The sequence below is a fragment of the Delphinus delphis genome, chromosome 19 (genome assembly GCF_949987515.2).
Source record: "Delphinus delphis chromosome 19, mDelDel1.2, whole genome shotgun sequence".
In the NCBI taxonomy this organism is placed as follows: Eukaryota; Metazoa; Chordata; class Mammalia; order Artiodactyla; family Delphinidae; genus Delphinus; species Delphinus delphis.
In genome coordinates, this window is record NC_082701.1 from 30,631,487 (window position 1) to 30,657,465 (window position 25,979).

Genomic DNA, 25,979 nt, shown 5'->3' on the forward strand with positions numbered 1-25,979 from the left:
GGCAGGAGGGGAGGGGGGAGGGGAGAGCTGGCTCTCCCTTGCTCACCCCCTTATTCTGAGGCTCAGCCCTCCTCGGCGCCCACCATTTCGGGGCTCCGGGACTGTAGGGGACCCTTCCAGTCCCCAGAGCCGAGGCCAGCAGGGACAGAGACTATGAGGCAAGCAGCCCACCGACCCAGGCCTCCTTAAGACCAGCCCAGCCGCCTAGCAAGCTGGCGGGCAGCAGCGGAGAGAGAAGGAGATAAAGGACCACAGCAGACCTTTGGGGATCAGCCCAGCAGCTCCTGTGGACCCCAGCCAGACTGAGGGATCGTGCTGGATGGTCAGACTCACAGCCGCTGACGGACACCCCATGACAGCGATGCACACGGCAGCACAGCACTGACACACTCAGACACAACCGGTGACAGCATCACACGCTGCCACAGCCCTGCGATACACACAGCCGCACACACAGAAACAACCGGTAACTCTGAAACAGGCGCAGACAGTGTCACACAGAACCACTACCCCCTGGCACGCACAAGTGGGGGAACCCATCCTCCAAACACACACAGCAGCGCTGACCGGCACAGGCAGACCTGGAGACACACGCACACCCTCACCCGGGCACTGCTGTCGGTGGCCTCTGCACATCCTCCCCACCCCCACGGGGACACCCTTGCTCCTCCACACACTTGCGCGCACACACAGCCACGAACAGACACACCTCGCATACCCCCAGCTCAGCTCTGGCAGCCCCGGCTCCTGCAGCCTCCTTTGTGGGTGAGGAAGAACTCAGTCAACCTCGGATGGAGCTTCGGTGAAGCCAGGAGCTCAGAGAGGAAAGGGTCTGGCCTGGCGTGACTCTCACCAGCCCCTCCACCTGGCTGGGTGATGTCCCCCCGCCCGGGTCCTGGGGACCCTTGGCAGAACCATGGAGCAACCGACACCCCTTCCCCGGCCGGGGGACCCCGGAAACATGGAGCTGTGGGCACTGCCCGCCTGGCAGAGCTGGACTCCAGGCCAGGGGAGCGAACCTGGAGGTACATCCCCAAGCATTGCCGATACTCCGGCAGCTCTGCGTGTTGGAGAACTGAGGCCTGAGGAGAGCTCCGAGCCCGAGGGAGCCCGCAGCCCCGGGTCTGTGGGGGGCATCCAGCCTGAAAGAACAACAACTGGGCTGCCCAGCCCCGGGCCGGGAGCACTGAGCTCTGGACTCAGCTGCCAGAGGCTGGAGGGCAAGGAGGTGGAGGCTTTCTCTAAGGTAAGGGCGCTGTGGACGGTTGGGGTCTGTGAGGTCGGGGATCTCACCATGCCCTCCAGCCTGGGCATGACACGTAACTTCACTGCCCACCTCTCTTCTCCGGGCCCATCTCTGTCTGTGGGTTCGTCTCTGTGACTGTCTGTCCTCCCTTCTTTGGTCAGGAATCTCACTGGCTCCATTTTTTGCCATCTGTCTGTCCTTCTGACTCTGCCTTCTCTGTCTGCCTCTGGCCCTCCCCCTTCCCCCTCCATCTGTGAGTCTCTCTCTGACTGTCTGTCTGTCTATGTCTGTCCATCTCCTCTGCAAGTCTCTGTCCTTGGGGGCTGGAGGATACTGGGGGCGTGTGGAGGTGTGTGATGGAATCAGAGTCCAGAGGAAGCAGGTTCAGGGGAGGGGGCTCAGTGCTGGGCTGAGCCAGGGAGGACAAGTTTTGGGGTTGGTACGAGCAGTCTCCTGTAGAATATGGAGGGACCAGGACTTTGGGGGACTCAGGGGCCCTGAGGAGCCTGGAGGAGTGGGGATGGGAGCGCAAGCTGGCATTTCCCAAGAGGGGAAGATGGGCAGGGATGGGAAGAATTGAGGACTAGCAGACAGGGTCCCAGGGTTGGGGGACGCTAGTGTCGGCAGGCAGGACTAAACAACCCCTTCTCCTGGGTCTCCTGTGCTCCCCCCGAAGGCCTGAACTGTGTGGGAGAACCTTCTCGTCTCCATGTCTCCTTGGACTGTGGAGGGGGAATGCTTCCCTGTGGAGGGCTCTGGTTTCCACAGGTAGGGTGGGTTCCTGAGTCGCTGTGCCCTGTCCTCTCCCATGCCAGGGCAAGCTGAAAATGGGCTTTGGGGACAGGCCCAATCTGGAGCTGCTGAGGGCCGTGGGGGAGCTGCAGCAGCGCTGTGCCATCCTGAAGGAGGAGAACCAGATGCTGGTGAGGCTTGGAAGCGAGTCCTGGGTCCTGGTTGGCGCCGGGGGGGAGGCAGACTCAGACACCCAGGGCCTCTGCCTCGGCGGCCTTCTCATCCCATGAGCGTCGCTCCAAGTGGGAGCTCCACGGAGCTGACATGACCCCAAGACCCGGAGAGGGTGAACCCCTACCTAGAGTTGCCAAGGACCCCACTGTGAGCCCAGGACTCTAGCCCGAGGCCCAGGCTGTCTAGGATTGGGTCTGGGGGGTGCTCCCCACATGCCCCAATTCTGGCTGACCCCTCGTCAGAGGAAGAGCAGCTTCCCCGAGACGGAGGAGAAGGTGCGGAGACTGAAGCGGAAGAATGCAGAGCTGGCGGTCATTGCCAAGCGCCTGGAGGAGAGAGCCCGGAAGCTGCAGGAGACCAACCTGCGGGTGGTGAGGCTGGGAAGCCACTGGATGGAGGCTGGGCGACCAGGGAAGAGGGGCGCCAGGGCTGGGCCGGAGGGCGTGAGGCTTGGGAGTCACGGACTCTCAGCACCTCGGAAAGCAGGAACCCAGGGGCTGAGGTGTAGGAAGGGCAAATGCCAGCCAGGCTAGGAGGCTGAGGGTTTCTGGAGCTCCAGGAGGGAGGGAAGGGCTGGGCGGGGAGTTCCTGAGCAGACAGGGAGCAGGATTCTGGATTACCACGTGCTGCTGCTGGCTGCAGCCTCCCGCTGAGCTCATCTCTGGGTGCAGATCTGCTGGGGGCAGGGATGAGAACCCATCACAGTGGCAGCCCTCAGTTAGCAGCATCCTTTGGGCCCAAACTAGGATGTGCAGTTAACACTTTCACTCCTGCTTGAGGATTGCAGGGATTGGGTCAAAGGGAGGCTGTTGGTCTCCTGAGGGTAGACCCAGGGTAGATCCAGACCCAGGCTAGAAGCAGGAGGCCACACTTCTAGGTTCTCATCATAACCTCTCCTGTGAGAGGAGCTGAGGACTGGGGGACTGCCCCAGCCCGCAGATGACCGTTGGCCTTGCCTCTCCTCTGGCCAGGTGAGCGCTCCCATGCCCAGTCCAGGGGCCAGCTTGGAGTTGTGCCGGAAGGCCCTGGCCCGCCAGCGAGCCCGGGACCTCAGTGAGACAGCCAGTGCCCTGCTGGCCAAGGACAAGCAGATTGCTGCCTTGCAGCGGGAGTGCAGGGAGCTGCAGGCCAGGCTCACCCTGGCTGGCAAGGTGCGAGGAGGCCCTGGTCACCCCTTCCAGCTCAGCCCTACACAGGGCCGCCTGCTCGGCAGTGTGGGATGTGGACTGAGATGTTAATGAGATGCAAATAAAGCGAGAAGGTGGAGGCTGCTGGGGAGTAGGTTCCCCTGGCAACGGCCCAGGTGGCAGCGGGGAGAGAAGGAGCCTGAACCGAAGGGGGTGGAGCCATGAGTCCCAGACCTGGGAATTTCTGTGCTCCGGGCTTCAGGCTGCATGCCAGTGGGTCTGACTGTATGAATCCACACATACCTCACACGGGTGTGAAGAGATGTTCTCAAGGCATTTAGCACAGGGCCGGGTTCGCCGGGAGTGCCCAGTAAACGAGTTCCCGGGAATATTTGCACACGGGCTAGCGGAAGCATGTGGCTCTCTAAGCATGCAGCTATGACCAGGCATGTATGCATGGGAGGATGTGTACCTTCCCCCGCCCCGGAGCCCCTCCAGTCAGGCGGAGGGCGGGCTCTGCTGGGCATGGCGTGGGGCGGGCAGGGGTTAGGCCCGACTCCCTTCCTTGTCCCGCGACTCCAGGAGGGCCCCCAGTGGCTCCACGTGCGGGACTTCGACCGGCTGCTGAGGGAGTCCCAGCGGGAGGTGCTGCGGCTGCAGAGGCAGATCGCCTTGCGCAACCAGAGGGAGCCGCCCCCGCCGCCTCGGCCCCCAGGCCTGGCCGCCGCGGCCAGAGCAGGGGCGCCCGCCCCCGGGGCCCCGGGAGAGGTGAGCGTCGGCGCATGGGCAGGTGTGTGGGTGTGCGGAGATGGGGGTGGGAGCGGCTCGGGGGATCTCCCCCTGCACCGCGCTCAGGGCCCCGACGACGACGCGGTGGTGGCATGCGCACTGCAAGGGCTTGGGGGACTGTCCCCAGCTGGGAGCAGGGTCCTCTGCCCGGCCTCCCGGGGCTCGTACCTGCGCCGCGCCCGCCCCCGGGGGCTCGGGGTCCGCCCTCCGCAGGCCTGAGGCCCGCGGCCCGCCCCGCCGCCCCTGCCGCGCCGCCAGTGGTACGGCCCGGCTGCAAATCCCCGGTTGCCCTGGCAGCCACCCGGGGCCCAGCCCGCGCCGCCGCCTCCCGCCGCAGCCGCCGCAGCGCGGGGACGCCCCCTTCAGCGCCCGCCTGGTCCGTCAGGCCCGGCCCGGCTACTCGGGGGCGGCAGTGTGCCCGTCCCCAGCTCCAGGTACGGGCGACCCTCACTGGGCGCCGGGCTGAGGTGGCCCCTGGTCCGAGGGCTAGGGGCCCCGCTCCGGACCCCCAGGACTTAGAGGTCTGGCTCCTCTCCATCCTCTGTACTGGGCTGCACTTAGGTCCGCCTCCTTCCGGGAAGAGGGGAGGGAGAAGGGACCTCCTGGCGACCAAGGCCTCAGGGCGTGGGATGCTTCTTGCTCAGATTTTGCCCCTCTGCCTGGCCCAGAGAGGGAGATGCATCGCCCGTCAAGACCTGTCCTCCGGAGTTTGCACGGATAACTGGGACGTGCAATAGGGTGGGCTTGGTGGAAGCTGCGAGGAGGGTCTGGCCAGGTCTGCAGGCTCTGGGCCAAGCCCAGATTCTGTGGATCCATAACCCTTAGCTCTGGGGACACCACATCCCTGGGGGCCCAGGCAGCCTCCTAGTTCTCTGCCAGTCGCTGAAGGACACCCAGGACAGTTATTGAGTGCAGAGTAGGGCCGGAAGCTAAAAAGGGAAAGCTTTGGCCTGGATAAGGGACCCATCTCCCAGGGCACGCATGGGGCTCAGGATCTCAAAGCACTGTGTCTGGAGGACACAGGGGTGCAGCCTCTGCTCTTCCACATCAGCTGGAGATGAGGGGATGTGGTGGGGGGGCAGACAGCACCCCTACTTCCCGGGCAGGGATCTCTTTGCTGACCGTGAGATGGGGCGGGAACCTCCCTCAGACAGGCGGGGCTGGGGGTAGGCTGCCCCGAGGCCCTCTTCTCAGGTGCCAGCCCTCTGCCCCTGGCCATTTCCAGGCCACGCCCCAGGAGGATGTGGAAAACCCACCCGTGGTCCTAGGGGAGCCAGAGAAACAGCAGAGGGTGCAGCAGCTGGTAAGTCCCAGGTCGAGGGCTGGAGGAGACCCATTCTGGGTGGATCTGCCTTCCCACATGAGGAGCTCCATTCTGACCTCACAGGAATCAGAGCTCAGCAAGAAGCGGAAGAAATGCGAGAGCCTGGAGCAGGAAGCCCGGAAAAAGCAGAGGCGATGTGAGGAGCTGGTGAGCGCCCAGCCGGGAGGGCCTCCCGGGGGGCCAGCTCCGCCCTTCCCTCTGGCCAGCCAGGTGGTGGGCTCCCCTCAGCTCTGCTTCCTTCGCTCCTGCCCAGAGAATGTGCTTCCCCCCCCCCCATCTGCGGGGCTCCCCTTTCCTGGCTGATGCAGGTTCCAGGTGGGGGAGAGCAGTGTCCTCTGTGTGGGGAGAGGAGGAAGGTGGGCGCTGGGACCCTCCCCAGAGGTCCTCTGGTCTCGCAGGAACTGCAGCTGAGGGAAGCCCAGAGTGAGAATGCCCGCCTCGTGGAGGAGAACTCTCGGCTCAGTGGGAGAGCCACGGAGAAGGAGCAGGTAGCAGCTCTGCCCAGGTCCTGCTAGGCCCCTGGCCTCCAGGCAAAGGGCTGTCTCCTCCACCCACCGCCCCAGACTGGGCTAGAGTAGGAAGCATACTCTTACCCCTGGTGAGGATGCTGGGGGTTGAGGCTCACACCCTGCACTCCCTGGCGCTGCCCGCTCTCCAGGTGGAATGGGAGAACGTGGAGCTGAGGGGCCAGCTCCTGGGAGTGACGCAGGAGAGGGACTCGGCCCTTCTCAAGAGCCGGGGCCTGCAGAGCAAGCTGGAGAGCCTGGAGCAGGTGCTGAAGGTGAGGGGCCTGTGCGGGTGGGGGGGGGGGCATCGGTCCCTGGCACAGGGAGAAAGTGGGACCGTGGCACTCTGTGGGGCACTGGGGCATAGACCGAGTCCTGGTGCTGCTGGCCCTTCCCTTCTCTAGCCTCAGTTTCCTTTTCGACAGAGTATCTGGAACACACGGTGTCTGAGGCACCCTCGTCTTGCATCTTCTGTAGGAACAGCAGAGCAGGGCTTGGGCCCTGACGCGGGCTCTTGTGTTTCAGCACATGCGGGAGGTGGCCCAGCGGAGGCAGCAGCTGGAGGTGGAGCATGAGCAGGCGCGGCTTCGCCTGCAGGAGAAGCAGGAGGAGGTCCGGAGGCTGCAGCAGGTGGGCGCAGGGTTGGGGGGGTCGGAGTGGGGGAAGGGTGGTAGGTTGCCGGACCCCCAGCTTTACCGTCACTCATCCAGTGGGTATTTACTGAGAACCCATTGTGTGTCAGGCACCGTGCCGGGCGCTGGAGGGACCGGGAGGGGGCAAAGGTCAGGTCCCTGACCGATCAGCGAGTAAACAGATCCAGGAGTGAGATGACCCCGGTCATGGACAAACGCTGTGGGGGAAGTGACCAGGGTGATGTGACACAGAGTGGCTGGGATGGGGGGAGCGGCCTCTTTAGAGAGCTCTGCAGGGAAGGCCTCTAATACGTCAGGGGCCGGAAGGAGCCAGCTGAAGGGGACTAGAAGTGCCAAAGCCCTGCGGCAGGAAGGAGCTCGGGGGTGCAGACCAGTGCGGCTAGAACGTAGTAGGATGGACAGAACAGCCGGAGCGGGCAAGAGCCAGATCACATCAGGCCTCAAAGGTCACGGGAAGGGTTTGGATATTCTGCTCTCTGAGTAGTTAGAAGCTGCTGAAAGGTCCTGAGCAGGGGAGTGGCATGATCTGATTCATCATTCTAGAAGATCGCGCTGGCAGCACTGTGGAGGATGGACGGGGGAGTGGGCACGGAAGCAGGGCAGTCAGGTGTCGGGTGGCTGCAGGGGTCCAGGCGGGAGATGATGGCTGTGTGGATTAGGGTGTAGGCAACACAGATGGAAAGAAGTGGAGAGATTTGAAATATTATTGGGGCATAGAACTGACAGGACTCACCATGGGATTCCAGTTGAGTGCCCATCCTTTCACCCATTTGCTGACGAAATGGAGGGTGAGGCTTGTCCCTCTCCAGGAGTGAGGGACGAAGGGCCTCAGATTTGAGAGGCAGGGAACCTGAGTTCTGTTTCGGCCAACTTTGGGTTGTGTGTTAAACACTCGAGTGGAGATGTCTGTAGACAGCCGGGTTTATGAGTCTCGAGTCCTGGGGACGCGGGTCTTGGAGACAGGTTTTGGAGTGTTCAGTGTGTCTAGTCGGGTGCCTAGAGGGGACCCTTTGGGAGAGAGTGAAAGCAGGCCCAGCACTGTGCCCTGCGGCGCCCTAACACTCCGGAGGGATAGAAGATGAGCCGGCAGGAGAGGCTGAGGAAGAGCTTCAAGAGAGACAGGAGGGAAACCCTGAGGCAGGAGGCCCTGGGAAGAGAGAAGCAGTCTGAGGCCCCTCCCGACCCTGTTGCCTTCTGACACCATTCCGGGTGGGAGTCAGAGGGAGGAACCCTCAGCCCCTTCCCAGCCTGCTTCCCTCTCCCTCCCCCATCCTCTCGCCTCCTCCCCTTTCTTCTCTCCCTTCACCCTCCCTACCCTCCTCCCTTCCATCACACTCTATGCTACCCCCATTCCTTATCCTTCTCCTCTATCGTTTTGCCTCCTCCCACCTGTAGGCCCAGGCAGAAGCCCAGAGGGAACACGAAGGGGCCGTGCAGCTGCTGGAGGTGGGTCCCTGGGGGTGGCCATTAGCTCTGCCCGCTTTGGGGAGGCTGGAGAGGTTCAGAGAGCGCTGGAATGGGTGGCGTGAGTGTGTGGGGAGTGGGCTCCCAGGAAGGGCCGCTAGGTGCTCTGGGGCCTGGGGGGATCCCCTCCGCCTTTGGCCCTGCAATATCCTTCCATTCAGCAATTGCTTGGTCAGTCTAGGGAGCTGACTGGGCGGGGTCCGCTCGGGTCCCTCTTTCCTTCCCTCCCTCTCTGGGCAATGACCTACAGGGTAAGGGTTCTAACCTTTCCTCTGTGCTTTCCTCTCCTGCCACAGTCTACCCTGGATTCCATGCAGGTATGTCCTCCTGATTCCCCACCTCCCTGCGGGGGGCCTCCCCAACACCTCTCCAGGCTGGCCGAACTGCGTTTCCTCTCTTAGGTCTAAGTGGTTCCAACCCTCATGTCCAACGACGGGGGTGCGACTGGTAGCAGACCTGAGACTCCGTAGGTGGGCTGGGATTCTCACAGGACATGTGGGCCACCCCCTCGTCCCAGATCTGCCACTGTGCTTGGCAGACACAGGCCCTGCCCTCCTCTAAAACCTAGCCGCTGAGACCTTGAGGAAGTTCCTTGCCAGTGTAACCCATGATCTCCTTGACGGGGACTCTCCTGGTCTCTGAGAAAAATTCCTGGGAATTGGCTCATTGCTGTCACAAAGATGCCCTGGCTCCCGTGTGGGATCTCTCCGGGGACTCCTCTGAGGGCAGGGATTTGGGTCACTGACTGTGGCAGGGTGACAAGCCACGGAGCTGAGAAAGCTGCTGAAGTGATACTGTGGTGGTGATGGGGGTAGGGCGACCCCTTTTGGCCTAGAAAGCGGCCGCAAGCGGGAAGTGCCGCCGCCTGGGGCACGAGGCCTCGCTGCGAGAGGCGGGGCCGGGAGTGAGGCTGGCCCACAGCTCCCGGTCTTACCCTCAGCCGCACACTATTCGGGGCAGTGGGGCAGCCGGGCTGAGGGCTGGTGCCCAGGCCTAGGGGCTGGGCAGATGTGGTGTGAAGCCTAGTGCGGGGCTGTGTGGAGACGGCACAGCTGGGGTCTGCCAGCTTCGGTGGGTCTTGGCCCAGGTCCGGGTTCGAGAGCTGGAGGAGCAGTGCCGCAGCCAGACTGAGCGCTTCAGCCTCCTGGCGCAGGAGCTCCAGGCCTTCCGCCTGCACCCGGGCCCCTTGGATCTGCTCACCTCCGCCCTGGGCTACAGTACCCTTGGGGACCGCCCACCACCCCCCTGCTGCTCCACCCCCCAGCCCTGCCGGGGGTCTGGCCCCAAAGGTAAGGTAGACCCCAGTGACATTAGCCTGGAATCCCCAGGTCTGGGGTTTTTTGTATAGAGCAGAACTCAGCGTCAGAGAAGGCTAGCAACTCACCCAAAATCACACAGCAAGTTAGAGCCAGGTCTGGCTTGAACCAGGCTCCAATGGGGAAAAAACAAGCCCGCGGGGAGCCTCTTGGCCTGCTGCTCCTCCTGCTTCAACAAGCTCTCTGTGGCCATGGCTGGGAGGTGGGCAATAGCAGGCAGTAGGAGGCAGTATGGGCTGGTGAGGAGCCAGCTGGGCTTCAGTCGGATCTCGTGGTCCCAGCCCCACTCACTTAACGGTTCACGATGCTGCTGACGCTCTGTGGCCCGTGTGTTCTGAGTTGTAAAACAGGAGCACCCAGTGCACCTCATCAGGCTGCTCTGAGGAGCCTCTGAGATAATACACGTAAATCACCTCCACCTCCACTTAGCAAGTCCCCCCCGCACCCAGTATTTCCCTTCTTGTAAGGAAGCTTGGCCGTGGAGGGCCTGAGCCCTAGATCCAAGAGGACCCTTGGTCCCTGGTCGCTCCTTAGGCCACAGACCCCAAGGCTACATGTCATCTTTTCTTTAGACCTTGACCTCCCGCCAGGCTCCCCAGGGCACTGCACCCCAAAGTCTTCCGAGCCTGCCCCTGCCACCCTTGCTGGGGGCCCCCGAAGGACGGCCAAGAAGGCAGAGTCTCTGTCCAACTCCTCTCGCTCCGAGTCCATCCACAACAGCCCCAAGTCATGCCCTACGCCCGAGGTCAGTGCTGGGGCGGGGCCTGGGGTCTGGCTCTGCCGTGGGGAAAGGGGGTGGGGGGTGACCCAGGAGTTGGGTGGCCGCTGGCCCGTGTGGGGTCCCAAGTGGAGCTGGGACCCGGGAGGGAGGGGTCCGTGGATTCCTCCTGGCGCGCGGGGAGCTCAGGTGGGGCCCATCCCACCCTCCTGCAAGCCCTCCCTTGGGGCCGCCCAGCCCCACCCTTCTGGGGCCCAGAGAGGCCCTAGAGTCCTGGGCTGGATGCAGGCAGACACGTCGGCGCCAGGATCCACCCAATGAGGCTGGTCCTGCGTGTCTGCGGCAGAAGCAGGCGGTCCTTCGTGCAGGAGCGCAGGTTCCGGGATTCAGGTCCCAGCTTTGTCTTAGGCAAGTCGCTGCCTCTTTCTGGGCTTCGGTTTCCTTGTCTGGATTTGGAACTAATAACCCTGCCTCGTGAGGCTGCTGTGAGGATTATGTGAAAAAATACAAGGGTGGTACCTCCCTCAGTGCCGGGCACACCGTGGACGCTTAACGTGTGGCAGCTGTACCACTACCACATTCTTTGGTATCACTCACAACCCCTCTGATCACCTCATCCCTCTCTCTACCTTCCAAACCCCAGAAGGTGTGTGGGCCGGGAGGGCGGTCAGGAGCAGCCCTGCAGCCCCGGGTGGTTTCAGGGGCTAGAACCCGGCCGCGGCCTCTACTGCCCCCTTGTGGGATGGAGCGGTGGTGCTGGCTTTGGGTGCCCCGGTTTCCGCTCCCAGTACCCTCGTCACGGGGCCTTCTCAGCCCCTTCTGCCTCCTGGCCTCCAGCTCTTCACCATCGGAGTGCTTGGCGGCGTTTTTACCTTAAGGAGACAGACTGTCGTGGGACACCCTCCCCAGCCCCTCCCCCACCGGTGTGGCTGGCCCCCTCTCCGATGGGGAAAGTGATCTTATTTACTGGGCTGGTGCAGAAAAGAGGCCAGGGCTCAGGGAGGGATCCGGTTTACCTCCCCCGCCCTCGTCCCTTGAGCCAGGGCATCTGGGCTCCGCCAGGCCCTGCCGGCTCAGGTGCTGAGTTAGAAAACATCGGGGCCCATCGCTGCTGGCCTTGCCCAGCATCTGCTCAGTTTCTCTTCTCAAAACGGTGGGTCCTCCTCTGCCTGCTGTGCCTTTGGCCCCTGGCTCCTGGAGGGGACTGGCCCTTTCTGCGTGTCCGCAGGTGGACACAGCCAGCGAGGTGGAGGAGCTGGAGGCAGACAGCGTCTCCCTGCCGCCAGCAGCCCCGGAGGGCAGCCGGGGAGGAGCCAGGATCCAGGTCTTCCTCGCTCGCTACAGGTGGGCCCTCACCCCTGCTCCCCATTTCCCCAGCACTTGGGCTGTAAGGGGGGGGCGGTGAAGAGCGAGGCCTCTGGAGACAGCGGGAGTGGGGCAGGGACCCCAGCGGGACATGTCCTCTTAGCCTCGTTGGGCACAGTGGGTGCTCCACGTGGTTAAAGGGGGACAACCAAGTCTCCGTAGAGGCCGAGTGCACTGGGGGAGAGGACACAGGACACGGAGACAGAACGTCAGTCGCTGTCCTCCGCCTCCTCCTCTGCACCTGCTCCAACAGCTACAACCCCTTCGAGGGCCCCAATGAGAACCCAGAGGCAGAGCTTCCGCTTACCGCTGGCGAGTACATCTACATCTATGGCAACATGGACGAGGATGGCTTCTTTGAAGGTAGGAAGGTAGTGGGGTCATTCTGTCCATTCGCCTGCTTTTAAGCTCCTCTTCCCGAAGACCTCCACCCATCTGTATCCTCTCAGTCCACTGTAACTTCTCAGGCTCAGCTGAAAGGCCTCCAGAGACCCAGCAGCTCGCGGGGAAAGGGAAAGGAAAGGGAAAGGGAAAGGGAAAGGAAGGGTCGTGGGAGCAGCTGGTCTGACTCCAGACCTGCCCAGAGCAAGACAGGGCCTACGACGGTCCAGGTGGCGGACAGAATGCCACAGGGAATTTCGGCTAAGTTCATTCTTGTGCTGGCAGACAGGGCATGGCAGTGCTTAGCACTAGTGACCTTGAGGTCAGGCATGGGGCATAGATCTGATGCTGTGCCCCAATCAGTGTGGGGAGGAAGAATCAGGGTCCAGAGCCCAGGAAAGGGTGCTAACAAGCGGTTAGCAGTTGTCAGGGCCCAGGCAGGGCGTGAGCTTCAGGGCAGTTCTACAGTGCCCATGGGATGGGGCAGCCACGGCGGATGCCCCATTACTGAGACTGGGCAACAGGGCGGGGCCTGCAGAAGAAATGGCCTGGGAGACTCCGCACGGTGGCCCTGGCCAGGCACCAGGCTGCATCCTTCCGCAGTAGGGAGGATGGCACCATACGGAGACTGGGATGTGGGCTGCACAGGGCAGGGTGAGAGCTGCAGCCGCGTGTGGGGATTTAGGAAAGCAGTTAGGTCTGGGCCTGTAACACGCGAAGCTTTCAGAGCCTGCAAGCCTCTCCTCCTTGGGCCCCACGCCTGCTGTTTGAGTAGGTGCTGGGAATGGTGGTACACAGCTAAATTCTCTGTGAGGATGGATAACGGAGAGCAGGATTAAATAGCTCCCGGGAAAACGCTTTTTTTTAATTAAAAAAAAAATAAAAACACCAACACCGTTGTTCGGAGGGGGGCAGCTAAAACATAAATATTAACTAATTACTAGAATTTGAACTATGCAATTTGGGATAGATTGAAAGGCCTGTAGACAACTGGGTGTAGGATGCCCTATTCCTCCTCATACTTCGGCTAAGTGACTGCTTCATCTGTGTCTGGTCCCACCTGGGCTGCTCTCAGTGGCTCAAGCTTCAGGAGCACAAGACTGACTCTGGCCCAGGCTCCAGCACCAGCCTTTCAGGGCTGTGGATCTGCTTAGTTGGTTCCTACCGTTAACCTCACGCCCCATAGTGTTAGTGCTTATATTAATTTCCTAGGGCTTCTGTAACAAATTTCCACCAACTGGGTGGCTTAAAACAACAGAAATGTGTTCTCTCACAGGTCTGGAGGCCAGAAGTGTGAAATCAAGTTGTTGGCAGGGCCACACTCCCCCCTGGAGGCTCTAGGGGAGAGTCTGTTCCTTGTCTCTTTCAGTTTCTGGTGGGTCCAGGTGCTCCTTGCTTGTGGCCACATCGCTCCAGTCTCTGCATCTGTGGTCACATTTCCTCCTCTTCTCTCAGTGTCTTTCCCTATGTGTCTCTTATAAGGACACTTGTCATTGGATTTAGGACCCACCCAGATAGTCCGGGATGATCTCATCTCAAGCTCCTTAACTTAATTGCATTTGCAAAGACACTTTTCCCAAATATGGTCATATTCATAGGATCCAGGGTTTAGGATGTGGACATATTTTGGGGAGACCACCTTTCAACCCACTACAGTGCTCACGTTATTTAATTTATTGAAAGTCCCTTTTGTTTCTTCTTCAAGTTTCTTACTTTTTGTTTTTCCCTCCTAGCATAAGTAGAGAGAGAGGGTGTTGGGGAACTTACGCGCCTTCCTGCAGCTCAGGCCTGCCTACACCCCCCAAACCCTGGCCCTCGCTCCTCCTTTCTCCCAGTAAGGCACACCAGCCACCAGCTCATCTGTTTTCCAGGAATCTTTCTCCTTTTCCCAAACTAGCTGTGACGTGACAGACTGGATGTCCAATTTCTTGTTTTTCTGATGTCCCACAAACAAAAAACAAATGCTTTATAATACTCTATTGCCGAGTGTTCAGGGCAACTGGCACAGGGTAACAGAGCTTACCTTCCTTCACTGTCTGAACTGACTGCCAGTCATACTCCTGCACCCAGGTCTGCTGTGGGTCTCAACCCCTTCTAGAACCCACAGGGGATTCTTTCCTCTGGCAGGTATGTCTTTTGTGTCTAAAGGTTCCTTCCCTTACTCTGACCAGGTGGGCGTCCCTCTCCCTTCGAGGATGTCTGTTTCCCACACAGGGAAGTTGAGGGGCACCCCCTCCCTCACTCCTCAGGCCTGTGTAAAACGACAGTTTTCAAACATATGGAAAAATTAAATAGTACAGTGAATACCTGTGTACCCATCCCCTAGATTCAACTTGGTAACATTTTGCCATAATTGCCTTTTCTGTATATAGGTTAAAAAGATGATTGAAAAGCAAGCTGTAGACAGATGGCATTTTACCCAGACACACTTCAACACGCATCTCCTTCTAAGGACATCCTTCTGCATCCTTGCAGCGTCACCTGGGAGCTCGTTAGAAATGCAGAATCTCAGCCCCACCCAGACCCAGCTGAGTTAGAATCTGTATTTTAACGTGATTCATACGCACATTAAAATGTAAGATGTCTGTCCTATATAACTACAATACTGTTATCACACCACTGAGAATTACCAGTAACTCCCTAACCCAGATCTTGACTGCTCCTGTCTTTTAAAAAGCGGTGACAGGTAAATGTTGCTCTGAATCAGATGCTTAAGACCAGCCACTAACCATTGCTAAAATGCATTTATTGGACTGCTTTTTCTCTACCTCCTCTCTGTCTTCCCCTCCCCTGCCCTCCCGCCACCAGGGGAGCTCATGGACGGCCGAAGGGGCCTGGTCCCTTCCAATTTTGTAGAGCGTGTGTCCGACGACGACCTCCTGACCTCCCTGCCTCCAGAGCTGGCTGATCTGTCCCACAGTTCAGGCCCTGAACTCAGTTTCCTGAGTGGCGGCGCGGGCGGCAGCAGTAGCGGAGGCCAGAGCAGCGGGGGACGCAGCCAGCCCAGAACAGAGGAAGAGGCTGCAGGGGACGAGCTCAGGCTGAGCCCCTCGCCCGAGGGCCTGGGCGAGCCCCCTGCCGCGCCTCACCCCCGCTGTCTGGCTGTCCTCAAGCAGCTGGCCCACAGCGTGGTGCTGGCCTGGGAGCCGCCTCCTGAACGCGTGGAGCTGCGTGGCTACCACGTCTGTGTGAATGGGGAGCTGCGGCAGGCCCTGGGGCCCGGGGCGCCCCCCACGGCCGTGCTTGAGAATCTGGACCTGCAGACTGGGCCCCTCCGCATCTCTGTTCAGGCCCTGACCAGCTGGGGCGGCTCTGACCCTCTGCGCTGTTGCTTGGTGCTAGGGGCCGGGGCCGGGGTGGCACCTAGCCAGCTGCGGGTCCATCGACTGACAGCCACGTCCGCTGAGATCACCTGGGCGCCCGGCAATAGCAACTTGGCCCATGCCATCTACCTCAATGGGGAAGAGTGCCCCTCTGCCTGCCCTAGCACCTACTGGGCCACCTTCTGCCACCTGCGGCCTGGTACACTCTATCAGGCCCGAGTGGAGGCTCAGCTCCCACCTCGAGGGTCCTGGGAACCGGGCTTGGAGAGGCCAGAGCAACGGGCTGCCACCCTGCAGTTCACCACACTCCCAGCAGGTAGGTGGGCTTGGGCACCTGGTGTCTTTAACACCTGGGAGGTCAGGCCACGGATGGGTCCGAAGGGGAGACTGTTGCTACTTGCGTTTTTAGAGAAATGGCAAAGCGGGCTGTTACGTCTGGCAGTGAGTGTGCCGCATTACTGGGTCTTGTGCCCCCCTCCCCCTAGGCCCACCTGATGCCCCCCTGGATGTGCAGGTTGAGCCAGGCCCCTCCCCTGGAATCTTGCTCATCAGCTGGCTCCCGGTAACAATCGATGCTGCCGGTACCTCCAACGGCGTCCGCGTCACAGGCTACGCCATTTATGCCGATGGGCAGAAGGTATGGCCTGAGGACTGCCCACCTGTACCCTGGGATCGAGATGTGGGTCTCTCCTCGCCACGCTCAGAGGCCTAGTCTCCCCAGCCTGGCACAGGGGCTGCCTGGCCCTGGCATTTGGGCACTAAGTAGCAGATTGGTTAAGAGCGTGGGCTCTGGTAGCAGGTGACTGGGATTCCACCACTGAAACCACGTGGCCGGGAGGCTTAGATGAGACGTGGCACACCAAAGGCGCCGTGCCTGGCATGATGCTAGTCGCGGTGGTGGTCGCGGAGTCCGCACACCTGGCCACCTCAGCCTCCCTTTCCTGTGCTCCTTCCGCCCTGCAGATCATGGAGGTGGCCTCCCCCACGGCAGGCAGCGTGCTGGTGGAGTTGTCGCAATTGCAGCTGCTGCAGGCGTGCCGCGCGGTGGCCGTGCGCACCATGTCGCCCCACGGCGAGTCGGCCGACTCCATCCCGGCTCCCGTCGCCCCCGCCCTGGCTGAGGCCTCCTCACCAGCCAGGGTCTCCTGCCCCTCCCCACGACTGGGCTCGGAGGCCAGACCGCCCCTTGCTCCAGCCTCCCCGGGGCCTGGAGACCCCAGCTCTCCCCTCCGGTGCCCCAACCCCCGTGGAGCTCGAGAGCCCCCCGGGGGCTCCCCAGCAAGCTGTCCCGGAGAGACACCAAAAGGATCCTCAGAGGAGCCCCCGGTGCCTGGCTCTCAGGTACGCTGCTGGGGAGAAGGGGAGCAGGTAGAGCCTGGGAGAAGGGTCTGGCGCTTGGGCCCTTCCTCAGTGCCTGCCATTCCAGGAGGAGGCTGGGGCAGCCGAGCTGGGGGCCCCAGGAGACAGGAAGGCCAGTGAGCCAACCTCGGGAGAGCGAGTTCCTGGCCCTGCAGCTTCCTCCCTGGCCGAGGAGAAGGCTGAGTGGACTGTGGGAGAGGCCCGCCCGGCCCCTGGCTCCACCCAGGGAGCGCTGGCCCAGAGGCTGCCCTGTGCTGAGGCCTGCCGTGCAGGAGACACAGGGCCTGGGCTGAGGCCCAGGGCTGAGGTACGGGGTTGGGGACACTGGGCCACCTCAAGGAATCGAGGCCCCCCTCCCTGCCCTCTGCCAGCCCAGAGCCGGCTGTCCTCTCTGCTTGTTCTCTGCACTGCTCTGGCTCTGGTCTGTGCTGTATGTCTGGCCAGCTCTTTGTCACTTTGTCTTCCAGGTTTCTTTCCATTTTGGCTGCCATCCTTCTTCTTCCCCACCCCCTGCTCTGCGTACCCCCCGTTTGGGGCATGCCCCTGTCTCCCTCTGCCAAGGGACCCCTTTCATTCTGGCTGGGGCTGACCCTGCCAAAGCGCCCTCCCTCACCTCCCTGTTCTCCTCCTTTGGCTGGCCTCTTGCAGAGAGAGGACACGGCCGAGCTTGGGGTCCGTCTGGGGAGCGCCCTTGTGGACCATGGCCGCAACTCAGATCTGTCAGACATCCAAGAGGAGGAGGAGGCCGAGGCAGAGGAGCTGGGTGTCAGGACTTGCTCCTCCCCGACGCAGGGTGCTGGCAACAGCCTCAGGGACAATGGGGCCCAGGTAACGGGGTGAGGAGGGACTGGTGGGCCCTAGACCTCGGGTTCTGGGGGCCTCTGCCCCACGTGTCAGCAGCGGCTCCAATGCCACCGAGTGCCAGCAACATTCTAGGTGTGTGGCCTGGGCCCTGTCCTGAGCAGCAGATAGGAAGCGGCTCAGGCTTGGCTTCTGCCCTCCTGGAAAGAAAGGGGAGAACGAGGCACTCTTTTCTGTAACTTCTCCCCACTAAACCCACCAGACGCAAGCGCCCTGGCCATCTGAGAGCTCGTGCTGGGAGCTTCCAAGGAGGGGACGGGAGGCCTCCCTGCTGTGACAGGCATGGCCTGTTCCCTGACGCTTCTCCCCTCGGGATCCCAGCATCTGGGCAGCCCGTTCTTGGGTGTGCTCCTTAATTCTTCCTCTGGCTCTGCCCCGGACATGCTCTGTGATTTGGGGCCGGCCTCTCTCTCTGGTCTTGCCTCTTGGAGGAAGCTGAGAGAGGGCTATGGGTTACCTGAAACCCCTGCCCTCATCTGAGGGCAAAGGTCACAACTCTGTCCTTTTCCCACGGACCTCTCTCCCCTGCCGCCCTCCCCCCATCCCCCCAGCCCCAGCCCGACCCCTTCTGTGAGACTGACAGCGACGAGGAGATCTTGGAGCAGATCCTGGAGCTGCCTCTCCAGCAGTTCTGCAGCAAGAAGCTCTTTAGCATCCCTGAGGAGGAGGAAGAAGAGGACGAAGAGGACGAGAAGAGGCGGGGGGCAGGCTCTTCTTCCCGGGACCCTGACCCGCCTGAGCCTGCATTCCTGGGGCTGGGCTGTGACAGCGGTCGGCCCCGAGGACCTGGCCTATGTCCTTTGTCTCCCGAGCCCTCCAGGGCTGGGGACCGCCTGGAGGACCTGCCTGGACTCGTTGGCGGAAGCAGCTGGAGAAAAGGAAGTGGCTCTCCCGAGAAGCCCCCCAGCCGCAGGCGGTCCCCAGATCCCCGTGAACACTGCAGCCGACTTCTCAGCAACGGCGGGTCCCAGGCCTCTGGACGACCGGGCCCCGCCCGGGAGAGGGGCGGCCCCCCCGTGGGCGAGGGCACCAGGGCTGGACCGGAGGCTGGTGGGAGAGGGCGGCCGGCCCCTTCGAGGAGGTGTCCCCGTGGCCCAGCCCCGGAATCGGGCCTGGCCAGCTGCATCTCCCCCAAGTGCTTGGAAATCAACATCGAATATGATTCTGAGGATGAGCAAGAGACGGGCGGCGGGGGCGTCAGCGGCACCAGCTCCTGCTACCTCGGAGACGGGGAGGCGTGGGGTGCAGCACCCACGGGAAGGCCCAGGGGGCCTCCGAAGGCCAATTCAGGCCCCAACCCCTACCCACGCCTCCCGGCCTGGGAGAAAGGGGAGCCAGAGCGGAGAGGCCGCAGTGCCGCTGGCAGAGCCAAGGAGTCACCCTCCCGGGTCCGTGCCCTCCCCCCTCCCTGGGCAGCCCCCTGCCTGCTGCCGCCTGGTGGCCCTGCCTGCTGCCCACCGGCCGCTCCCATTCCACGCTGCCGTCTCCATCAGCAGAGGTGGGGCTGGGCCTCCGGGCTCCCTCACCTGCCTCTTCCCACCCGCATTCCACTGCTTTGCTGCTTCTGCCGGTCGGAACTGGGATGCACAATGTTCTGTGGCCATAAGTCGCCAATTGCCGCCCGCCGGCCCCCTGCCTTTGGGCCGGGGGGCCCTTTCCTCTGCTTAGCTAGTTACATCTTCAGGACACTGACTGTGATGTCCGGCATCACCCAACCCTGACACCGAGAAGAGGCACTCCTCTCCCACGCTCCTCGTCCAACTCTCAGATCTAACCTTAGTCCCTCAACTGCACTCATCTACTAAGGTGGCCGGAGCTGGGCCTCCCCTCCTGCCCTTCCTCCCCACGTGGGGGTGTCTGATGCCTCCAGTGAGGTTGGGCCACGGCTCCAGGAGAGGAACGTGTGTCCCTGCTCTGCTGTGCCGCTTTCGCTGACGGGGCAGAGCTGGGGGAGCGCTTGCGGGGTCCCGCCCCTGCTGAGGTGCCCGCCAGAGGGGCGGTGTGTCACTTCTGCCGTCTGTTGCCCTCTCTTTGCAGGCAACAGAGACTGGGGAGCCCAGAGGGCAGAACGGCTCTGGGCGGAGGGGCCCCCAGCGGAGAGGGGGCCGGGCCCCCAGGCCAGGCTCCGCGGAGCTGGGTGAGCACCTGTGGGGGGCTGGGCCAGGCTGAGGGGGCTTTCCTGCCCCCCTGGCCAGAGCTTATTGCCACCGCTCTCCCCAACAGCCCCTCTGAGGAGCCCTCCAGAAGAAGCACTGGCTTACCAGGACCTACCTGTCAGGGTCTTTGTGGCTCTGTTTGACTATGACCCCGTGTCGATGTCTCCCAACCCTGATGCCGGGGAAGAGGAGCTCCCCTTCCAGGAGGGCCAGATCCTGAAGGTGACTGACTCACCGTCTGGTCCTCCTTCCTGCCTCCTTTCCTGCGCTGGGGGTACGATAGCCACGCGTGGGTGAGAACACAGCTCCTAGAGCCAGGTGATGTGGGGTTGGGTCCTGATTCTGCCACATCTAGCTGTGAAACGTTGAGGAGATTAGCTAACTCCTCTGGGCCTCATTGGTGAAATGGGGATAATGTTAAGTGTCCACCTCACAGGGTTGTTTGAGGATGAGATGATTCAGTACCCATAGAGCCCTGACACTGCCTGGCGCATAACACGATGTGGTAACTGCTGCCGTTAGCATCGTAACTTTTATTGTGCCTCCAAGTGTTTATTGAAGGCTTTCGGCTGTCGCTCTGAGGTCAGGGGGATCTAGTCTGGGCTGGACTGGGGGGATGCATGGGCAGATAGTGGGTGACGACCACACGGAAAGGGCTATTTTCTGTCATCCCTCTGATCCGGTTCTTGGCTATCTCCCCCATCTCCTGTTCCACAAAAGGTAGCGCACTCCTCTGCAGTCCCAAGTGTGGCGCTGTGAGCTCGGGGCCTCGGGTGCAGGGAGCAAGCTGAACTGGCCTCCTGACACAACGGGTCTTCTTCGCGTCCAGGTGTTTGGGGACAAGGATGCCGATGGCTTCTATCGGGGTGAAGGCGGGGGCCGGATGGGCTACATCCCGTGCAACATGGTGTCCGAGGTGACTGCGGACAGTCCTGCAGGGAGACAGCAGCTGCTCCAGCGGGGCTATTTGTCCCCAGATGTTCTCGTGGAGGGTTCAGGTACGACCTGCTCCTGTCCCCCACCCACTTCCTGCCACCACGGTGCCAACTCCAACAGCGCCCCCGCCCAGAGCAGTTCGTGTGTCTGGAGTGGCCGAGGTGCCTGCTTGGCCCAGGGTCTGGCAGAGCCACCGTCCCCCTCAGAGACTTGCCGCCTGGAGTGGGGGTTCACTGCCGAGGGGACGGGCCCTGTATTTTGGATCCGGGAGGTGGGGGATGAGAGAGGAATGTGCGTAGACGCTCTGGTGCAGGAGCCCTAGTACAGCCCCGAGAGAAGATTGAAGTCACTGCCCATCGCCCTCCCTCGCCTCGGCTTCTCTCTGACGTCTGCTTGCCTTTCTGGACCAGGGAACGGTCCCTTTGTCTACTCCACAGCTCGCACAGCTGGGCCTCCCCCCAAGCCCCGCCGCTCCAAGAAAGGTGGGTGAGACCCCTTTCTCCCTCGGGGGCCTGTGAGGACGGGAGGGTGGGGACACTGCGTGTCTCTCCCTGGGGAGACGCGTGGGAGGCCTTGAGCAGGTTCAGGGAATCGGGCCAGACCTTCATCCCCAGCCACCCCTCCAGTGGGCAGCTTCATTCTAATGGAGATGGGGAGTGGTTTGCTGGGACCTCTGTTCCAGAAAGCACCCGACTATAAACTCTCTGCCAGCTGGAGCGAGTCCCTTACCCTTTCTGGGCCTTAGTTCGCTACGAAAACCGAAGGGCCGGGCCGATGTGCTCTCCGGGCGTCCTTCTCCTGCATCCCTTGTGTGAGGCTGCACCCCCCCCCCCGCCCCCAAAGAAGAGGGATGCAAGGGGCGGGGCTCACAGTCATATTCTCTCCGCAGCTGAGTCCGAAGGCCCTGCCCAGCCCTGTGCAGGTGAGGGGCCAGCCCTGTGCAGTGGAGACTGGGGAGACAGACGGGGTGGGGCAGCCCCTCCGACCTCTCCCCAGGGGCTACAACTAGCGGGCAGGTGGTGAATAGGGGTCAGCAGGCCTCCAGTGCCAAGGATGGTAGGGGGGTGGGGGAGGTTCTAGAGAGAGTCCTGAGTCTTCTCCCCCTCCCCCTCCAGGCGCCTCCCAGCCGGTCTCCTCTACTGGCCTGAAAGCTCCCCGCTCCATGGTGGCTGCATTTGACTACAACCCTCGGGAGAGTTCCCCCAACATGGATGTGGAGGTGAGGACCCTCAGATAGAGCCCGGCCAAGCTGGGTGGTGGCAGGGCCTCCCCGGGCTTGACACGTGCCTCTTGGTCTCTCCACAGGCAGAGCTGCCCTTCCGGGCAGGGGACGTCATCACTGTGTTTGGGGGCATGGACGATGATGGTTTCTACTATGTGAGAACATGGGGGTGGGGGGATGTGCCCAAGAGGGCTCTCCCAGAGCCAGGGAGGGGGATGAGCAAGGGTTCCTGATGGAAGCCCGGAGGAGTGGACCAGGTAGCCTCCCATGATAGTGACATTGACCCCAGCCCGTCCCCCGGGGGCTTCAGGGTCAAGGGGTTGGGGGTGAGGCCTCTCCTGGTCTTAGTCTCAGCATCTCCTCCCCAGGGGGAACTGAATGGACAGCGGGGCCTGGTTCCATCCAACTTCTTGGAGGGCCCTGGGCCTGAGGCAGGCGGCTCAGACAGGGAGCCCGGGACACCCCAGGCCGAGGGGCAGGTCAGTGAGGACCTGGGTTCCTGGCTCAGCAGTTGGGGCTCTATGCTGCTGGTGTGGTTGGAGGGGGGCAGGGGTGGGCAGGATGGCGTCGTGCGAGGAGTGCAGCCGGGCAGTGGTCCAGGTGCGCACTGCGCCCAGGGCGGGGCTGCGAGCTACCGCCAGAGGGAGCCCAGCCGGGGTGGCTCCCTCCCAGTGTGTGGCCCTCTGTGCAGTGGGGTGAGGCCGAGACCTTGATCCCCACCTGTCCACACCCCCGGCCAGTGCAGGTGAGGGGCCCTATGGAAAAGGACCTTCAAGCCTCCCACACCTCTAGCTGTCACAGCCCCTGGTACAGGGACCCTCCCCACCCCACTGCTGCGTCTCTCTGTCTCCCAGGTGCCTCTTAAAGCCAGATGCCCAGCAAGGCCCAGCTTCCTGGGTGGGTGGAGTACAATTAAGCTCCAGGTTCATGGGGCAGGGAGAGGGTGAGGAGGCCAGGCGCCAACCAGAAAGCCCTGGGTCTCCACGTGCAATCGTTCCAAAGGCAGGGGCTATGCAGAGCAGCACCTGCTGCTAAGGCCTGGTGACCTGGGCGACCTGGTGACCGGGTGGAGAGCGTATGGTCTGGCCGTAACCCATCTCCTCTCTTTGTTCCCTGTTCTTCAGAGAACGAGGAGGAGAAGAGTCCAGTGCTAGATGGAGATAGATATATGTAGAGAAAGCGACATGTAAGTGGGGACTGACCCCCTATGTCCATGTCACCCTACTCCTCGTGTCACCATAATCAGACGGCGCTCCTTCGTCTCAGACACCGGAGCTGAGCTGGCTTTTCCACCTTCTTCCAGGGAACAGGGGACGGAGCTCTTGCCGTGAGCCAGATTTGGGCCTAGGATCAGCCCCTCCCCTTGCCTTCCTCTGGGCAATGCCAGCTGCCACGGGAATACGTGTCACCCTAGGATATAATGTCCCATATTAGCTGAGTCCTCATATTCTATAGCACGTGTGGCTTATAGAATAGTACGTGACATTCATATGGCTCATCAGTATATTATGATACTATAAGACTATGGTATTATAATATTGTGATTATTATTGGTGACAGAGGGATGACACTAACGCCGCCAGTAATAACAGTCTCCCCCACCACGGTCTCCCCTGTATCGTGACCTATTAGGGAATCAGATGCATGATTTTATGTCCAACTCTCCATTTTCTCCGCTGGGGGGCATAAAAGGGGAGGCTTAAACAGTTGGAGTCCGTAGGTAACCCCAGACCATTCATCTCTGGGGCTCAGAGACTCCCTCCATTTGTTTCCCCAGCAACCCCTCCCTCCTGGGAGCCCTGGGAGGGGGTGGGAAGGGCCTACTCCCCTCCGCCCCACCCCGGCCAGCCATCAGCCCTGGCTAGTTGGCAAGACACTCTTCGACCTCTGGGTGCCAGCAGAGCTCTTTGTGGGCGGCCCTGCCACATCACCAGGGTCTTAGGTGAGGGCGGGCCCCAGGCTGGGCACCCAGCACCTGCCAGCAGACTGCCAGGTGCTGGTGGAAGCGGGGGTTTGAGGAAGGGAGTGGGGGGCAGGGGATGGAGAGCACACAGGCTGACAGGAGCGGATGGGGCTGTACCAGGCACAGGAGGTCGCAGAGTGGATGTGGGAATTTGGCGGGTAGCGGGAGGCCTGCACGTGGCTCTCTTGCTTGCCCAGCCGCTGTTCTTAGGCCACTAACAGCACAGTCTGGGTGGCCCTGTGGCAGAGGGAGCCACTCACAGTGGCAAACGGAGCAAGGAGGAGATTCTGCAAGGGAGACGTGCTAAGGGAGGGGCAGCAGCCTCCAGAGCTGTGGTGGGCACAGAATGCCGCCCGACCGTGAGTCCCCTCTGGCCCTGGGCTCCCTGCAGCCCTCTCAGGGGCCATTCAAGGAAGAGGCTCCGTCTCCTCCCCAAGGGGTGGGCACTCCTCCACTCCCTGAAGGCCCTCGGACACCGCGTCTGCTGGCCTGTGCGGGCCTGCTCCTTCCGTCTGTGCGCTGGTGCGGGAACCATCGTTCCTGGAGTGTATGGCCCCCTCCAGCGTCCCTGTCCCCGCTCTACCTTCGGTTGGGAGGGGATGACGTGGGGTATTTGGAGCACCCAAGCCGAGGGTCAGGTCCAAGGACTCTTGAGCCCAGCATCCTCCAGAGAAACCCAGAGAAGGGGAGGGGCTTGCCCAGGTCCAAGTGAACAGAGCAGAAATGAGACTCCACGTCCGTCCCTTCCGACTCCCAGCTCAGTGCTCCCTCAGCATCATCGCGCCCGTTTGCCTCTCCGTGCTCTGTGGGGGGCAGTAGCCAGGCGGTGGGTTTTGGTTCACGACCGTGGTTCCGTGACCTGGGTTCTGCAGGCCCCTGAGGTTGCGGCAGAACGGAGGTGGGTGGGTGGGCCGTCAGGCCCTGACGTTGCCCCTTTTCTCTCCCATTCTAGCCCTGGGCCAGCTCAACCCAAGGGCCCCCAGCGCCGCCCGGCTGGCCCTGTGCTCCCGGCCCTGGCCGCTTCTCCGGGATTGAATGGGGGGCACCACAGGGCCCGAGCAAGAAGGTGTGGGGTCTCCTCTCCAAGGGGAAGCAGCTCCTCAGGAAACTGGGCTCTGGGAAGAAGGAGTGATGCTGCGGCCCGTCCTGCAGGCCCGAGGCCCCGGCGCACTGTCCCGGCTGCTTGGGGAAGGCCCTGGACTCTCGTTCTCCCGAGCCAGTGCTTTGGCACTCGGATGAGAATTCTACTCGGTGAAGGTCAGAGCTAGATGAGCCCTTGCGGATGCGTCCTCTGGGTGGGCATCTTCCTCTGACAGGACGGCTGCCTGAGCCGCAGCGTGCGGAAGCGAGTCGGCCACCGGGGCCGAGCACCTGGGTCACAGAGCCAGGCCTGGATGTGGACTCGTGACTCCTGCTTCTCCCGCCCCCGCCTGGTGTCCAGCATGCCATGCGAGCCCCTTCTTGGCCTCCACACGCCTGGCCCGGGAACCCTGCTCCCTCCGACAGCGCTGGCCAACCTCATCAAGTCTTCCCTCCCTGAAGGAGAGTTTGCACTGGATTCTGCCCAGCCCCCCATCCCCGGGCGGGCAGGGGGGTGGAGCCGTGTATATATGTACATACCCAGTGCCTCAGCCCAGCTTCCTTCGTCTCCCTTCCACTGCACAGGCCCGGGAAGGACCCTGGTCGTAGCGCTGCCCTCCTGCCAGCCGCCCTCCTGGCCTGAGCCCCGGGCCAGCGGGCAGAAAGCAGGAGCTGGGTTTGCCTTATTTTGCTCATCAGATTCAACTTCTCTTTTGCATCGTTTTCCTCTGGCCCCTGTTGGAGTGGGGGGCCTGGGGAAGAGGACAGATTTATGCAGCTATTTTCATACATTCCCTGTTCAGATTGGGGTGGGGGCTCTCCCCCCTTACCCTAGCCACCTCCCTCCCCCTCCCCCTCCAGCTGGGTGAGCGTCTCTGCATGTTTCCTTTGCTGTGGTGACAGATTGATTGTTGGACTGAATGCCCCCCCCACCGACCACCACCTTGGTCTCCAGGGGTGTGGAATGGTGGGGGCATTTATTTAAAGAGACATTTTATTATAATAAAGTCTATTTTCACAAAACCCATGCTGGGCTCTACCTGGGATGAAGGACTCCTGAGGGGTGGGTCATGGTGGGCTTTGGACTCCACTTTAGAGCCCAGAAGTTAACATCTGACGGTGACTGGGGTAAAACTAATGCACACCAAGAAGACCAAGCGGCTCTGGAATTCTCTTCCTAGGAAGGTTTGGCAGCTTCCTGAGTTCCTGGTTGCAGGGCCAGGT

The 25,979-nt window shown here is 61.8% G+C and overlaps 1 protein-coding gene across 6 annotated transcripts; it reads left to right on the forward strand.

Moving 5' to 3' along the window:
* The first annotated feature begins 916 nt into the window (after positions 1 to 916).
* TSPOAP1 (TSPO associated protein 1) lies at positions 917 to 25,774 on the forward strand. 6 transcript variants are annotated; one of them, XM_059997511.1, is made up of 32 exons: positions 917 to 1,246; positions 2,062 to 2,169; positions 2,455 to 2,583; positions 3,184 to 3,363; positions 3,922 to 4,107; positions 5,354 to 5,431; positions 5,516 to 5,599; positions 5,851 to 5,940; positions 6,111 to 6,233; positions 6,484 to 6,588; positions 8,007 to 8,057; positions 8,372 to 8,392; positions 9,163 to 9,364; positions 9,964 to 10,136; positions 11,338 to 11,453; positions 11,728 to 11,837; positions 14,664 to 15,494; positions 15,664 to 15,815; positions 16,142 to 16,519; positions 16,605 to 16,844; positions 17,186 to 17,365; positions 17,950 to 18,786; positions 19,436 to 19,535; positions 19,622 to 19,776; positions 20,384 to 20,552; positions 20,901 to 20,972; positions 21,380 to 21,412; positions 21,606 to 21,709; positions 21,796 to 21,867; positions 22,081 to 22,191; positions 22,837 to 22,898; positions 24,628 to 24,768. In XM_059997511.1, exons 1-31 carry the CDS (start codon positions 917 to 919, stop codon positions 22,864 to 22,866), a joined length of 5,550 nt encoding a protein of 1,849 aa, XP_059853494.1. In that variant the 3' UTR covers positions 22,867 to 22,898; positions 24,628 to 24,768. The 6 variants fall into 6 exon arrangements, with proteins under 6 accessions (XP_059853494.1, XP_059853495.1, XP_059853492.1 ...); XM_059997512.1 differs by having other exon boundaries at positions 20,928 to 20,972; XM_059997509.1 differs by lacking the exon at positions 22,837 to 22,898 and having other exon boundaries at positions 24,628 to 25,774.
* Positions 25,775 to 25,979: the final 205 nt, after the last annotated feature.

What these genes read in the sequence shown, in the direction of transcription:
- TSPOAP1 (XM_059997509.1), top strand. Translation starts at nt 917, where the DNA reads ATGGAGCAACCGACACCCCTTCCCCGGCCGGGGGACCCCGGAAACATG. An exon ending in AGGAGACCAACCTGCGGGTG is followed by an intron (nt 2,584 to 3,183) that starts GTGAGGCTGGGA and finishes TCCTCTGGCCAG; the next exon opens with GTGAGCGCTCCCATGCCCAG. An exon ending in TCAGGGACAATGGGGCCCAG is followed by an intron (nt 17,366 to 17,949) that starts GTAACGGGGTGA and finishes CCATCCCCCCAG; the next exon opens with CCCCAGCCCGACCCCTTCTG.